Source organism: Lotus japonicus, chromosome 1 (genome assembly GCF_012489685.1).
Source record: "Lotus japonicus ecotype B-129 chromosome 1, LjGifu_v1.2".
Classification (NCBI taxonomy): Eukaryota; Viridiplantae; Streptophyta; class Magnoliopsida; order Fabales; family Fabaceae; genus Lotus; species Lotus japonicus.
The window spans coordinates 117,313,978-117,328,288 of record NC_080041.1 but is presented as its reverse complement, the minus strand read 5'-3'; the positions used below and the strand labels follow the sequence as shown (position 1 = coordinate 117,328,288).

The following is a 14,311-nucleotide window of genomic DNA, read 5'->3' as shown; positions in this document are numbered from 1 at the left end:
TGATAATTTAACTTTATAACTCTTGCAGTTCGGCGATGCTGACATTCCTATATTTCCCAATTTAATCCATTTTGAGCTCATCTTGGAAGGCATTGTTAAAATGGAAGCGGTGCTTTATCTGCTCAATCATTGCCCTCAACTTCAAACTTTTGTCCTTGTTGTAAAGTCTTCAAACATGGTTTGGCCAAATACACCTGTGGTTCCTGAATGCTTTTCTTCACAGCTCCAAACCTGCACTATTTATGAAGGTGCAGAATGTGAGATAACATTTGAAGGTATGAAAAACGGTAGAAAGGGGGGGGTTTGAATAACGTTTTCAGTATAAAACTTCCACCTTAAAGATTTTGACAAATCTTTCGAGAACTTAAGTGCTAAAGATAAGAGATAGAAAAGCACACAAGGATTTTATCCTGGTTCACTTGATAAATCACTCAAGCTACTCCAGTCCACCCGTTAAGGTGATTTCTTCCTTCTTAGAATGAAGGCAATCCACTAATCAGGTAAGAGTTACAACTGCACTTGAAACCTACAAGTGACTAACAATTACACTGACTTAGCTCACACTAAGATTCACTCTCTTAGTCTTCTCTAGGATCCGATCAACCTTGATCTCCTAAAGGAACTAAACAAACTGTTTATCAAAGAATTGTTTACAAGAGATTTGCTTCTAAAAAGCTAATAGTAAACTCAATGAATTTCAGATGAAAGAAAGCTTAGAAGATTTTGAATATGTCTTGCGTATGTGAATGCTTCTTACAGCCGTTTCTTTCAGTCTTCAGCCTCTTTATATACTCCAAGGATTAGGGTTGAGCGATGCATGGGAAATGCTACCGTTGGAGGGCAGTTCTGGAAAATCCAGCTTCTGCTGTGGCTGAGAACGTTAGGTAGGTCGTCAGGAAGGTACAGTAGCTTTTGTACTTGGATAGCGACGCGACCTTTGAACCTAGGAGACTTCTGATCAGGGGAATGCTTCATATTGGAACTTGTGAAGCCGGTTGATCAGAGTCAGAGGGAAAGCACAAATCCTCTGACCATTGTATCTGTAAGATCAAGTTTTGATCTAGTAGTACAACTCTATGTTTTGATGATTACAAGTTAACCTTTTGATATGAACAATTGTGGTACTCTAACGTGTTTTTCTGAGTGTGCTATTTACAGGCTCTGACCTCAACTCAATCTCACACAAATCAGAAGCACTGTGTATAAAGGGTAACCCAAGCAACGCTTTCGCATTCACCATGTTCAGTATGAACAGTGGAAAAGCTTCAGAAGTTCTGAAGCTATATAAACTCTGATGTGGACTCAGTCGCTAGAAGCTCTGAAGATCCAGAAGTTCTGATAACCAAGAAACACTGAAGGTTCAGATGTTCTGATGGTGTAGAAGACTCTGAAGATCCAGAAGCTGAATAGTGCAAACTCTGAAGTCCAGAAGCAAGAAACTCTGAAGGCCATGTTCTTCCCTCTGAGTTCAGAATCAGAAGATACAATGGTCAGAGGATCTGTGCTTTCCCTCTGACTCTGATCAACCGGCTTCACAAGTTCCAATATGAAGTATTCCCCTGATCAGAAGTCTCCTAGGTTAAAAGGTCAAGTCGCTATCCAAGTACAAAAGCAAGTGTACCTTCCTGACGACCTACCTAACGTTCTCAGCCACAGCAGAAGCTGGATTTTCCAGAACTGCCCTCCAACGGTAGCATTTCCCATGCAACGCTCAACCCTAATCCTTGGAGTATATATAGAGGCTGAAGATTGAAAGAAGCGGCTAAGAAACTAAGAAAAAGAAATACACACGCGCAAGACATATTCAAAATATTCTAAGCTTTCTTTCATCTGAAATTCATTGAGTTTACAATTAGCTTTTTAGAAGCAAATCTCTTGTAAACAATTCTTTGATAAACAGTTTGTTTAGTTCCTTTAGGAGATCAAGGTTGATCGGATCCTAGAGAAGACTAAGAGAGTGAATCTTAGTGTGAGCTAAGTCAGTGTAATTGTTAGTCACTTGTAGGTTTCAAGTGCAGTTGTAACTCTTACCTGATTAGTGGATTGCCTTCATTCTAAGAAGGAAGAAATCACCTTAACGGGTGGACTGGAGTAGCTTGAGTGATTTATCAAGTGAACCAGGATAAAATCCTTGTGTGCTTCTCTATCTCTTATCTTTAGCACTTAAGTTCTCGAAAGATTTGTCAAAATCTTTAAGGTGGAAGTTTTGTTCTGAAAACGTTATTCAAACCCCCCCTTTCTACCGTTTTTCATACCTTCAATTGGTATCAGAGCGCAAGTTCTGATTACCACACCTAACAGTGTTCAGTGATCCGGGCCGGTGTGAAAAACAATGGCTGCCACCACCAGTGAAACTCAAAGAGATGGTTACAACGCAAAGCCTCCTATGTTCGATGGTCAAAGGTTCGAATATTGGAAAGATAGACTGGAAAGTTTCTTTCTGGGTTTCGATGCAGATCTCTGGGATATTATTGTGGATGGCTATGAGCGTCCAGTTGATGCAGATGGCAAGAAGATCCCAAGGTCAGAGATGACTGCAGATCAAAAGAAGCTGTACTCACAACATCACAAAGCAAGAGCAATTCTTCTAAGTGCTATTTCCTATGAGGAGTACCAGAAGATTACAGATCGTGAGTTTGCTAAAGGCATTTTTGATTCTCTGAAGATGTCTCATGAAGGAAACAAGAAAGTCAAAGAATCAAAGGCATTGTCTTTGATCCAAAAGTATGAATCCTTCATCATGGAGCCAAATGAGTCCATTGAAGAAATGTTCTCCAGATTTCAATTACTTGTAGCTGGCATACGACCTCTCAACAAGAGCTACACAACAAAAGATCATGTCATAAGGGTCATCAGGTGTCTTCCTGAAAGTTGGATGCCTTTGGTGACTTCAATAGAGCTCACGAGAGACGTTGAGAATATGAGTTTAGAAGAACTCATCAGCATTTTGAAATGCCATGAGTTGAAACGCTCAGAGATGCAAGATCTGAGGAAAAAGTCCATAGCCTTGAAATCCAAATCTGAAAAGGCTAAGGTTGAGAAGTCAAAGGCTCTTCAAGCTGAAGAAGAAGAATCTGAAGAAGCATCAGAAGATTCTGATGAAGATGAGCTGACTCTGATCTCCAAGAGACTCAACCGCATCTGGAAGCACAGGCAGAGCAAGTTCAAAGGCTCTGGAAAGGCAAAAGGAAAGTATGAGTCCTCAGGCCAGAAGAAGTCTTCAATCAAGGAAGTCACATGTTTTGAGTGCAAAGAATCTGGGCACTACAAAAGTGATTGTCCAAAGTTGAAGAAAGACAAGAAGCCAAAGAAGCACTTCAAGACGAAGAAGAGTCTGATGGTGACATTTGATGAATCAGAGTCAGAGGATGTTGACTCTGATGGTGAAGTCCAAGGACTCATGGCCATTGTCAAAGACAAGGAAGCAGAGTCAAAGGAAGCTGTTGACTCTGACTCAGAATCAGAAGGAGATCCTAACTCAGACGATGAAAATGAGGTATTTGCTTCTTTCTCTACCTCTGAACTGAAACATGCTTTGTCTGATATCATGGATAAGTATAACTCTTTATTGTCTAAGCATAAAAAGTTGAAAAAGAACTTATCTGCTGTCTCCAAGACTCCTTCTGAACATGAGAAAATTATTTCTGATTTGAAAAATGAAAATCATGCTTTGGTAAATTCTAACTCTGTGCTTAAGAACCAGATTGCTAAGTTAGAAGAAATTGTTGCCTGTGATGCCTCTGATTGTAGAAATGAATCTAAGTATGAAAAGCCTTTTCAAAGATTCCTAGCTAAAAGCGTGGATAGAAGCTTAATGGCTTCAATGATCTATGGCGTAAGCAAAAATGGAATGCATGGCATTGGCTATTCTAAACCAATTAGAAATGAGCCTTCTGTGTCTAAAGCTAAATCCTTGTATGAATGCTTTGTTCCCTCTGGTACCATATTGCCTGATCCTGTACCTGCTAAAATTGCTAAAAACCCTCTTAAAAAGGGATCTTTCTCTATGACTAAATATCATGCAAATATTCCTTTAAAATATTATGTTGAGACACCCAAGGTGATCAGAACCTCTGGGGTAACTAACAAAAGAGGACCCAGAAAGTGGGTACCTAAGGACAAGATTATCTATGTTGCAGATATCCTTGATAGCTCCACTGAAACACCAATCATGGTATCTGGACAGTGGATGCTCGCGTCACATGACGGGAGAAAAGCGTATGTTCCGAGAGCTGAAACTTAAGCCTGGAGGCGAAGTTGGCTTCGGAGGAAATGAAAAGGGTAAAATTATTGGTACTGGCACTATTTGTGTAGATAGTAGTCCATGCATTGATAATGTTTTATTGGTAGACGGCTTAACACATAACTTATTGTCTATAAGTCAATTAGCTGACAAGGGTTATGATGTTATATTCAATCAAAAGTCCTGCCGGGCTGTAAGTCAGATCGATGGCTCTGTTCTGTTTAACAGCAAGAGGAAGAACAACATTTATAAGATCAGATTATCTGAGTTGGAGGCTCAGAATGTGAAGTGCCTTCTGTCTGTTAATGAAGAGCAGTGGGTATGGCATAGACGGTTAGGGCATGCCAGTATGAGAAAGATTTCTCAGCTGAGCAAGCTAAACCTTGTCAGGGGCTTACCCAATCTGAAGTTCGCTTCAGACGCTCTTTGTGAAGCATGTCAGAAAGGCAAATTCACAAAAGTCCCTTTCAAGGCAAAGAATGTTGTCTCAACCTCAAGGCCGTTAGAACTTCTGCATATCGACATGTTTGGACCAGTGAAAACTGAGTCTATAGGTGGCAAGAGATATGGGATGGTTATCGTTGATGACTATAGCCGCTGGACATGGGTAAAGTTTCTAACCCGCAAGGATGAGTCTCATGCTGTGTTCTCTACCTTCATTGCTCAAGTGCAAAACGAGAAGGCTTGTAGGATTGTGCGTGTCAGAAGTGACCATGGTGGAGAGTTTGAGAATGACAAGTTTGAGAGTCTGTTTGATTCCTATGGAATTGCACATGATTTCTCTTGTCCCAGAACTCCTCAACAAAATGGTGTTGTTGAGAGGAAGAACAGAACTCTTCAGGAGATGGCTAGAACCATGCTCCAAGAAACTGGCATGGCTAAGCACTTTTGGGCAGAGGCAGTAAATACAACATGTTACATTCAGAACAGAATCTCTGTGAGACCAATTCTGAATAAGACTCCTTATGAATTGTGGAAGAACATAAAACCCAACATTTCTTATTTTCATCCTTTTGGCTGTGTTTGTTATGTTCTCAATACTAAGGATAGATTGCATAAATTTGATGCTAAGTCTTCTAAGTGTCTATTACTTGGTTATTCTGATAGATCTAAAGGTTTTAGATTTTATAATACTGATGCTAAGACTATTGAAGAATCTATTCATGTTAGATTTGATGATAAGCTTGACTCTGACCAGTCAAAGCTAGTTGAAAAGTTTGCAGATTTAAGCATTAATGTTTCTGACAAAGACAAAGCTCCAGAGGAAGTTGAGCCAGAGGAAGATGAACCAGAGGAAGAAGCTAGTCCCTCTAACTCACAAACTCTGAAGAAGAGCAGAATCACTGCAGCTCACCCTAAGGAATTGATTCTGGGTAACAAAGACGAACCAGTCAGAACCAGATCTGCCTTCAGACCCTCTGAAGAGACCTTGCTGAGTCTGAAAGGATTGGTGTCCTTAATTGAACCCAAGTCCATAGATGAAGCTCTTCAGGACAAGGATTGGATTCTGGCCATGGAAGAAGAATTGAATCAATTTTCCAAGAACGATGTTTGGAGCTTAGTGAAGAAGCCTGAGAATGTTCATGTTATTGGAACGAAATGGGTATTCAGAAACAAGCTAAATGAGAAAGGAGAAGTAGTCAGAAACAAGGCAAGGCTAGTTGCTCAAGGCTACAGCCAGCAGGAAGGAATAGACTACACTGAAACATTTGCTCCGGTAGCAAGACTGGAGGCAATTAGACTGTTGATCTCCTTCTCAGTAAATCACAACATAGTTCTACATCAGATGGACGTAAAGAGTGCCTTCCTAAATGGTTATATCTCAGAGGAAGTCTATGTTCATCAACCCCCAGGTTTTGAAGATGAAAAGAAACCAGACCATGTGTTCAAATTGAAGAAATCACTCTACGGTCTGAAGCAAGCTCCCAGAGCATGGTATGAGAGACTTAGCTCATTCCATCTGGAGAATGAGTTTGTAAGGGGTAAAGTAGATACAACTCTTTTTTGCAAGACTTATAAAGATGATATCTTAATTGTGCAAATTTATGTTGATGATATTATATTTGGTTCTGCTAATCAATCTCTATGCAAAGAATTTTCTGAGATGATGCAGGCTGAATTTGAGATGAGTATGATGGGAGAATTAAAGTACTTTCTGGGAATACAAGTTGATCAAACACCAGAAGGAACATATATCCATCAGAGCAAGTACACTAAAGAACTTCTGAAGAAGTTCAATATGCTGGAATCTACAGTGGCCAAGACTCCAATGCATCCTACATGCATTCTGGAGAAAGAAGATAAAAGTGGTAAAGTATGTCAGAAGCTCTATCGTGGCATGATAGGTTCACTTCTATACTTAACTGCATCTAGGCCAGACATACTATTTAGTGTTCACTTATGTGCTCGCTTCCAATCAGATCCAAGGGAAACCCACTTAACTGCTGTTAAGAGGATCCTAAGGTATCTGAAAGGCACCACTAACCTTGGCTTGATGTATAAGAAAACATCAGAGTATAAGCTTTCAGGTTATTGTGATGCTGATTATGCTGGAGATAGAACAGAGAGAAAAAGTACTTCTGGAAATTGTCAATTTCTGGGAAGCAATCTAGTCTCATGGGCAAGCAAGAGGCAATCAACCATTGCACTATCAACTGCAGAGGCAGAATATATCTCAGCAGCAATATGCAGCACTCAGATGCTCTGGATGAAACATCAGCTGGAGGATTATCAGATCCTTGAGAGCAATATCCCAATTTATTGTGATAACACTGCTGCAATCTCGTTGAGCAAGAATCCTATCTTGCATTCAAGGGCAAAGCACATTGAGGTAAAGTATCACTTCATTAGAGATTATGTGCAGAAGGGCGTACTTCTTCTGAAGTTTGTTGATACTGACCATCAATGGGCAGATATCTTTACAAAGCCCTTAGCAGAGGATAGATTTAATTTTATTCTGAAAAATCTAAACATGGACTTTTGTCCAGAGTGAAGATGGATCAGAACCTCTGACTATGATACTTCTTGATCAGAAGATGTCTAGTCCAGAAGGTAACTCAATCAGAGTGTGTGTGCCCACTGGTACTGACTCTGAAGCTGAGACAACAACACGTGTGTCAGAATTTCTGATGCATAATTCCTTGTGCCCGTGTGACAGTCTGTTATGATTGCGTGTAGATATGCTTATCTCCTGTGTGTGATTGTGTATTTTACTGTTACTATCTATCTTTAATTTTCAACCGTTGATCTTAAAGTGCTTTTTGAATCAACAACGGTTATTTGATAAAACCCACTATACACACACGATCTCGTTCACTTCCGGTTTTCACTCTCGCACTCTCTGCTTTTCAAAACCGCCTCTTTCTTGATTTCTCTCTCGATCTCTCTTCATCCTTCAAACTTCATCTTCTACCTCAAACCTTCAACCTCTTCAAAATGGTGAGACAAACCAGAAGATCTATTGCAGATGCAACTCAGTTCCCTCACATGGAAGTTGGTTTGGCAACGGGTCAAAGGGGCTCTGAGAACCCGGCACAAGAACAAGTTCAAGTTCAAGAGCAGATTGTTCCAATTGCAGAACGGGGCTGTGCCGTTCACTGCGTATTTGCTCCTGAGGAACTCCAAGTCCTGGCAGAATGGAGATTCGACCTCGACAACCTGGCTGCAAATGGGTTTGATCTTCGTCCTGAAGTCCAAGCTCAAGGTTGGGGAAACTACTTCAACCGACTTCGAGGACCGGTGTATGAGAAATTGGTAAAGGAATTCTGGAAGCACGCAGACTGCGATGACACTCAGGTGGTCTCTCACATTCTTGGCAGGAAGATCATTATCACTGAGAAGTCATTCGTGAATCTGCTAGGTGCAGATACTGCTTATGGGTATCGTTTCCAACTGACGGAATCGAAGCTGAAACCCAGCACCAAGGACATAGTCAACCAGGCTCTGTACACCACCTTCAAACCGGGCAAGACGAGTTACAAGGTGATGGATCTTCATCCCAAACTAAGGATCTGGCACAAGATCCTGCTCAACTGCGTAAACCAGAGACCGAAGGGCAGTTCCCCAGACTACATCAACTTCAACCAGAAGGCGATGTTGTTCTTCATCCAAAATCAGGAGAAGATCTGCCTCCCTTACTTCCTGTTCTCCTACTTGAAGGAATGCATCCGGAAGTCTCGCACCACCGCCTCCATCAAGTCTGCAATCAAATACATCCCTTTTGGGAGGCTGCTCTCAGACTTTCTCATTGAAAGCAACTTGGTGCAAGATTTGATCGATGCTGGTTGCACAGAGGATTTGAGCACCATTGTCAGTGATGTCTTCACTGCAAATTCTCTGAAGAAGATGGGTTTGGTCCAGAAGAAGATTGCTCCTGCTCATGAAGACACATCTTCTGAGATCAGAGGAAGAAGAATGCCTCTGAATGACTACCCTCTGTGGACTCAAGCAGACCATCCTGACGCCATCAGATGCTATGTTGAAGACCTCAGGGCTCAAGGATTCGAGATTGACCTTGATGATTTCGTCAGCAGACTTCCACCAGCTCCAGAGTTTCCTTCTCCTCCCAAGAAGAAAACCAAGAGGAAGATGGTTCTGGAAGAATCCTCTGAAGAATCTGATGTCCCTCTGGTCAAGAAGACGAAGAGCAAGCCTGATGATGGTGATGATAGTGATAGTGAGGATGGTCCTCCAAAGAAGAAGCAGAAGAAGGTCAGAATCGTGGTGAAGCCTACTCGGGTGGAACCAGCTGCTGCAGTGGTCAGAAGGACTGAACCTCCTGCCAGAGTGACTCGATCATCAGCACATTCAAGTAAGCCTGCACTTGCTTCTGATGATGATTTGAATTTATTTGATGCACTTCCTATTTCTGCCTTGCTTCAACACTCCTCAAATCCCCTCACTCCTATTCCTGAATCCCAACCAGCCGCACAAACCACCTCTCCACCACATTCCCCACGATCCTCCTTCTTTCAACCTTCTCCTACCGAAGCACCTCTCTGGAATTTGCTTCAGAACCCAACCTCTAGGTCAGAAGATCCAACCTCTCTCCTTACCATTCCGTACGACCCATTATCCTCTAAACCAATCATCCATGACCAACCCGAGCCCAACCAAACAGAACCACAACCCAGAACGTCTGATCACTCTGCTCCCAGAGCATCAGCACGTCCTGCTGCCAGAACCACGGATACAGACTCTTCAACAGCCTTTACACATGTATCCTTCCCAACCAATGTTGCTGATTCTTCTCCCTCCAATAACTCTGAATCCATTAGAAAATTCATGGAGGTTAGAAAAGAAAAGGTGTCTACCTTAGAGGAATACTACCTCACTTGTCCAAGCCCTAGGAGATATCCTGGCCCTAGACCTGAACGTCTAGTTGACCCAGATGAACCTATCTTGGCCAATCCTTTACAAGAGGCAGACCCTTTGGCTCAACAAGCTCACCCTGCCCCCGACCAACAAGAGCCTATTCAACCAGAACCTGAACCCGAACAATCCGTGTCTAACCAATCCTCGGTTAGATCACCCCATCCTCTGGTTGAAACTTCAGACCTTCACCTTGGAACCTCTGAACCCAATGCTCAACTGATTAACATTGGTTCTCCACAAGGTGCCTCTGAAGCTCATAGCAGCAACCACCCAGCCTCTCCTGCACCCAACCTCTCCATAATTCCCTATACTCACCTTCAACCCACATCTCTCTCTGAGTGCATCAATATCTTCTATCATGAAGCCTCCTTGAGGCTCCGCAATGTGCACGGTCAGACTGATCTCAGTGAGAATGCTGAAAATGTGGCTGATGAGTGGAACAATCTGAGCACTTGGCTAGTGGCTCAAGTTCCGATTATGATGCAGCTCCTGCATGCAGAGGGCAGTCAGAGCATTGAGGCTGCAAAGCAAAGGTTTGCTAGAAGGGTGGCTCTTCATGAACTAGAACAGAGAAATAAGCTTCTTGAAGCTATTGAAGAAGCCAAGAGAAAGAAAGAACAAGCAGAAGAAGCTGCACGTCAAGCAGCAGCTCAGGCTGAACAAGCCAGACTTGAGGCAGAGCGTCTTGAAGCTGAGGCTGAGGCAGAGCGACTTGCACCAGTTGTGTTTACTCCTGCTGCTTCTGCTTCCATTCCAGAACCTCAAGCTGCTCAGAATGTTCCTTCCAGTTCTACTCAGACAAGCTCATCCAGACTCGACATCATGGAACAACGTCTTGACACTCATGAATCCATGCTGATTGAGATGAAGCACATGATGATGGAACTTCTGCGACGCACTGACAAACCTTAGTTTTAGGATCTCTTCTTTTTCTTCTTTTTCGTTACCTTTGTTTTCCTTTGTTAAACTCTGTTTCTTTTTATTTATTTATTCTTTTTTGTTCGTTTGTGATTATATATGCATAACTATATACTTATGTCACATATGTTTGCTAAACTCGTTTTATTCATAATTGTTTTGTGTTTACATCATATTTCTTTCCATCATATAATCTAGAATGGAGGATCTCTCCTCATTCTTCTGCACTCCTGGCGCTGCTCTGACCTATTCTTCTCCAGACGCTCCAGTACATGCTGGATGTTGTTGAGTCTGACCTTTAGCTCATCTTTCTCCAGAATCTCTTCTGAAGTCCTGAGCTTCTCTTCCAAGAATTCTTTTTCTTCCAGCAGCTTGAGTTCAAGCCGGCTGAGTTCTTGCACCTCCTCCACGAAGGCAAGAAATTCCTTTAGGTCTCTCTCCAACTCTGGACGCAGGTCCTCTTCCAGCAGTGTCCGTGTCAGCTCCGCGATGGTAGTTGCACCCTCTGGATGCCTGATGTTCAGGAACAAGTCCTCTTCAAAGGCCTTCTTCCTCAGCTCTTCTAGTGCTACGTTGTATGATGCCATTTTTTCTTACTGAAAATTATTCGAAGTGTGAAGCTTACCTTTCTCTCCAACGCTTTTTATAGGCTTCACTTTCTCTCTGAAAGTTAATGCTCTTACAGTTTCTCGAGGTTAAGTTCTTGGTAACTGACCCTTCTATTTACTCACTTGACCGGTGGTAAACGTTCATCCCTTGCATTAACTCTTCTATTTATTTTCGCCTAACTCTGCTTCTTACATCGTTTTCATTTTCTTTTAAACTTAGACCTTCTCTAAGGGGGAGTACCTTGTACTTCAAGCTAAGTTTTTCACACCCCAAGCTTTTTGCTTATGACAAAAAGGGGGAGTAAACCCAGATTTTGATTTGTAAGATGTGTTAGTGTGACTTATTTTTTCTTTTGGAGATTTTAAGAGTTCCACCTTCATGACCATAGATGTGTCACTGGGCAAATACAAGGAATACATTTCACTTCTTCTGAAGTGATTATAAGTTGACTCTGATACCCAAGACTCTGATACCTTGTCCATGACTCTGATCACTTATGCGCTCTGATTATTCGTTTTTCATCTATGTCATAAGTTTTTCACTCTGAACTCTTACATCATTTAGCTCAGAATCTAGACTTTACTAACGTTTTCATCAAGTATTAGATTCAGGGGGAGCTAAGCTCAGAATCAAGCAGTGACTTGAATTCAGAATGAGCAAGATAAACTATTCACATCAGGATAAGTCTTATTCTATATCTCTAAACTCTGAGTGAATTCAGTTTAATGTTTAAGAATTGTTCATCAAAAATCTTAGTTTTGTCATCATCAAAAAGGGGGAGATTGTAAGATCAAGTTTTGATCTAGTAGTACAACTCTATGTTTTGATGATTACAAGTTAACCTTTTGATATGAACAATTGTGGTACTCTAACATGTTTTTCTGAGTGTGCTATTTACAGGCTCTGACCTCAACTCAATCTCACACAAATCAGAAGCACTGTGTATAAAGGGTAACCCAAGCAACGCTTTCGCATTCACCATGTTCAGTATGAACAGTGGAAAAGCTTCAGAAGTTCTGAAGCTATATAAACTCTGATGTGGACTCAGTCGCTAGAAGCTCTGAAGATCCAGAAGTTCTGATAACCAAGAAACACTGAAGGTTCAGATGTTCTGATGGTGTAGAAGACTCTGAAGATCCAGAAGCTGAATAGTGGAAACTCTGAAGTCCAGAAGCAAGAAACTCTGAAGGCCATGTTCTTCCCCTGAGTTCAGAATCAGAAGATACAATGGTCAGAGGATCTGTGCTTTCCCTCTGACTCTGATCAACCGGCTTCACAAGTTCCAATATGAAGTATTCCCCTGATCAGAAGTCTCCTAGGTTAAAAGGTCAAGTCGCTATCCAAGTACAAAAGCAAGTGTACCTTCCTGACGACCTACCTAACGTTCTCAGCCACAGCAGAAGCTGGATTTTCCAGAACTGCCCTCCAACGGTAGCATTTCCCATGCAACGCTCAACCCTAATCCTTGGAGTATATATAGAGGCTGAAGATTGAAAGAAGCGGCTAAGAAACTAAGAAAAAGAAATACACATGCGCAAGACATATTCAAAATATTCTAAGCTTTCTTTCATCTGAAATTCATTGAGTTTACAATTAGCTTTTTAGAAGCAAATCTCTTGTAAACAATTCTTTGATAAACAGTTTGTTTAGTTCCTTTAGGAGATCAAGGGTTGATCGGATCCTAGAGAAGACTAAGAGAGTGAATCTTAGTGTGAGCTAAGTCAGTGTAATTGTTAGTCACTTGTAGGTTTCAAGTGCAGTTGTAACTCTTACCTGATTAGTGGATTGCCTTCATTCTAAGAAGGAAGAAATCACCTTAACGGGTGGACTGGAGTAGCTTGAGTGATTTATCAAGTGAACCAGGATAAAATCCTTGTGTGCTTCTCTATCTCTTATCTTTAGCACTTAAGTTCTCGAAAATTTGTCAAAATCTTTAAGGTGGAAGTTTTGTTCTGAAAACGTTATTCCAAACCCCCCTTTCTACCGTTTTTCATACCTTCAGTATCTTCTGATTCTGAACTCAGAGGGAAGAACATGGCCTTCAGAGTTTCTTGCTTCTGGACTTCAGAGTTTCCACTATTCAGCTTCTGGATCTTCAGAGTCTTCTACACCATCAGAACATCTGAACCTTCAGTGTTTCTTGGTTATCAGAACTTCTGGATCTTCAGAGCTTCTAGTGACTGAGTCCTCATCAGAGTTTGTATAACTTCAGAACTTCTGAAGCTTTTCCACTGTTCATACTGAACATGGTGAATGCGAAAGCGTTGCTTGGGTCACTCTTTATACACAGTGCTTCTGATTTGTGTGAGATTGAGTTGAGGTCAGAACCTGTAAATAGCACACTCAGAAAAACACGTTAGAGTACCACAATTGTTCATATCAAAAGGTTAACTTGTAATCATCAAAACATAGAGTTGTACTACTAGATCAAAACTTGATCTTACAATCTCCCCCTTTTTGATGATGACAAAACTAAGATTTTTGATGAACAATTCTTAAACATTAAACTGAATTCACTCAAAGTTTAGAGATATAGATTAAGACTTATCCTGATGTGAATAGTTTATCTTGCTCATTCTGAATTCAAGTCACTGCTTGATTCTGAGCTTAGCTCCCCCTGAATCTAATACTTGATGAAAACGTTAGTAAAGTCTAGATTCTGAGCTAAATAATATAAGAGTTCAGAGTGAAAAACTTATGACATAGATGAAAACGAATAATCAGAGCGCATAAGTAATCAGAGTCATGGACAAGGTATCAGAGTCTTGGGTATCAGAGTCAACTTATAATCACTTCAGAAGAAGTGAAATGTATTCCTTGTATTTCCCAGTGACACATCTATGGTCATGAAGGTGGAACTCTTAAAATCTCCAAAAGAAAAATAAATCACACTAACACATCTTACACATCAAAAACTGGGTTTACTCCCCTTTTTGTCATAAGCAAAAAGCTTGGGGTGTGAAAAACTTAGCTTGAAGTACAAGGTACTCCCCTTAGAGAAGGTCTAAGTTTAAAGAAAATGAAAACGATGCAAGAATCAGAGTTAGGCGAAATAAATAGAAGAGTTAATGCAAGAAAGAACGTTTACCACGGTCAAGTGAGTAAAGAGAAGGGTCAGTTACCAAGAACTTAACCTCGAGAAACTGCAGGAGCATTAACTTTCAGAGA

The 14,311-nt window shown here is 41.2% G+C and overlaps 1 protein-coding gene across 1 annotated transcript in view; it reads left to right on the top strand.

Annotated features, from left to right (window-relative positions):
* The window catches only part of LOC130721196 (F-box/LRR-repeat protein At3g59190-like), a 46,440-nt gene that overhangs the window by 767 nt on the left and 31,362 nt on the right, over window positions 1-14,311 (top strand). The window contains exon 2 of the mRNA XM_057571951.1: window positions 29-275. Coding sequence (XP_057427934.1) covers window positions 29-275 — 247 coding nt within the window. The remainder of the gene's footprint in view (window positions 1-28; window positions 276-14,311) is intronic.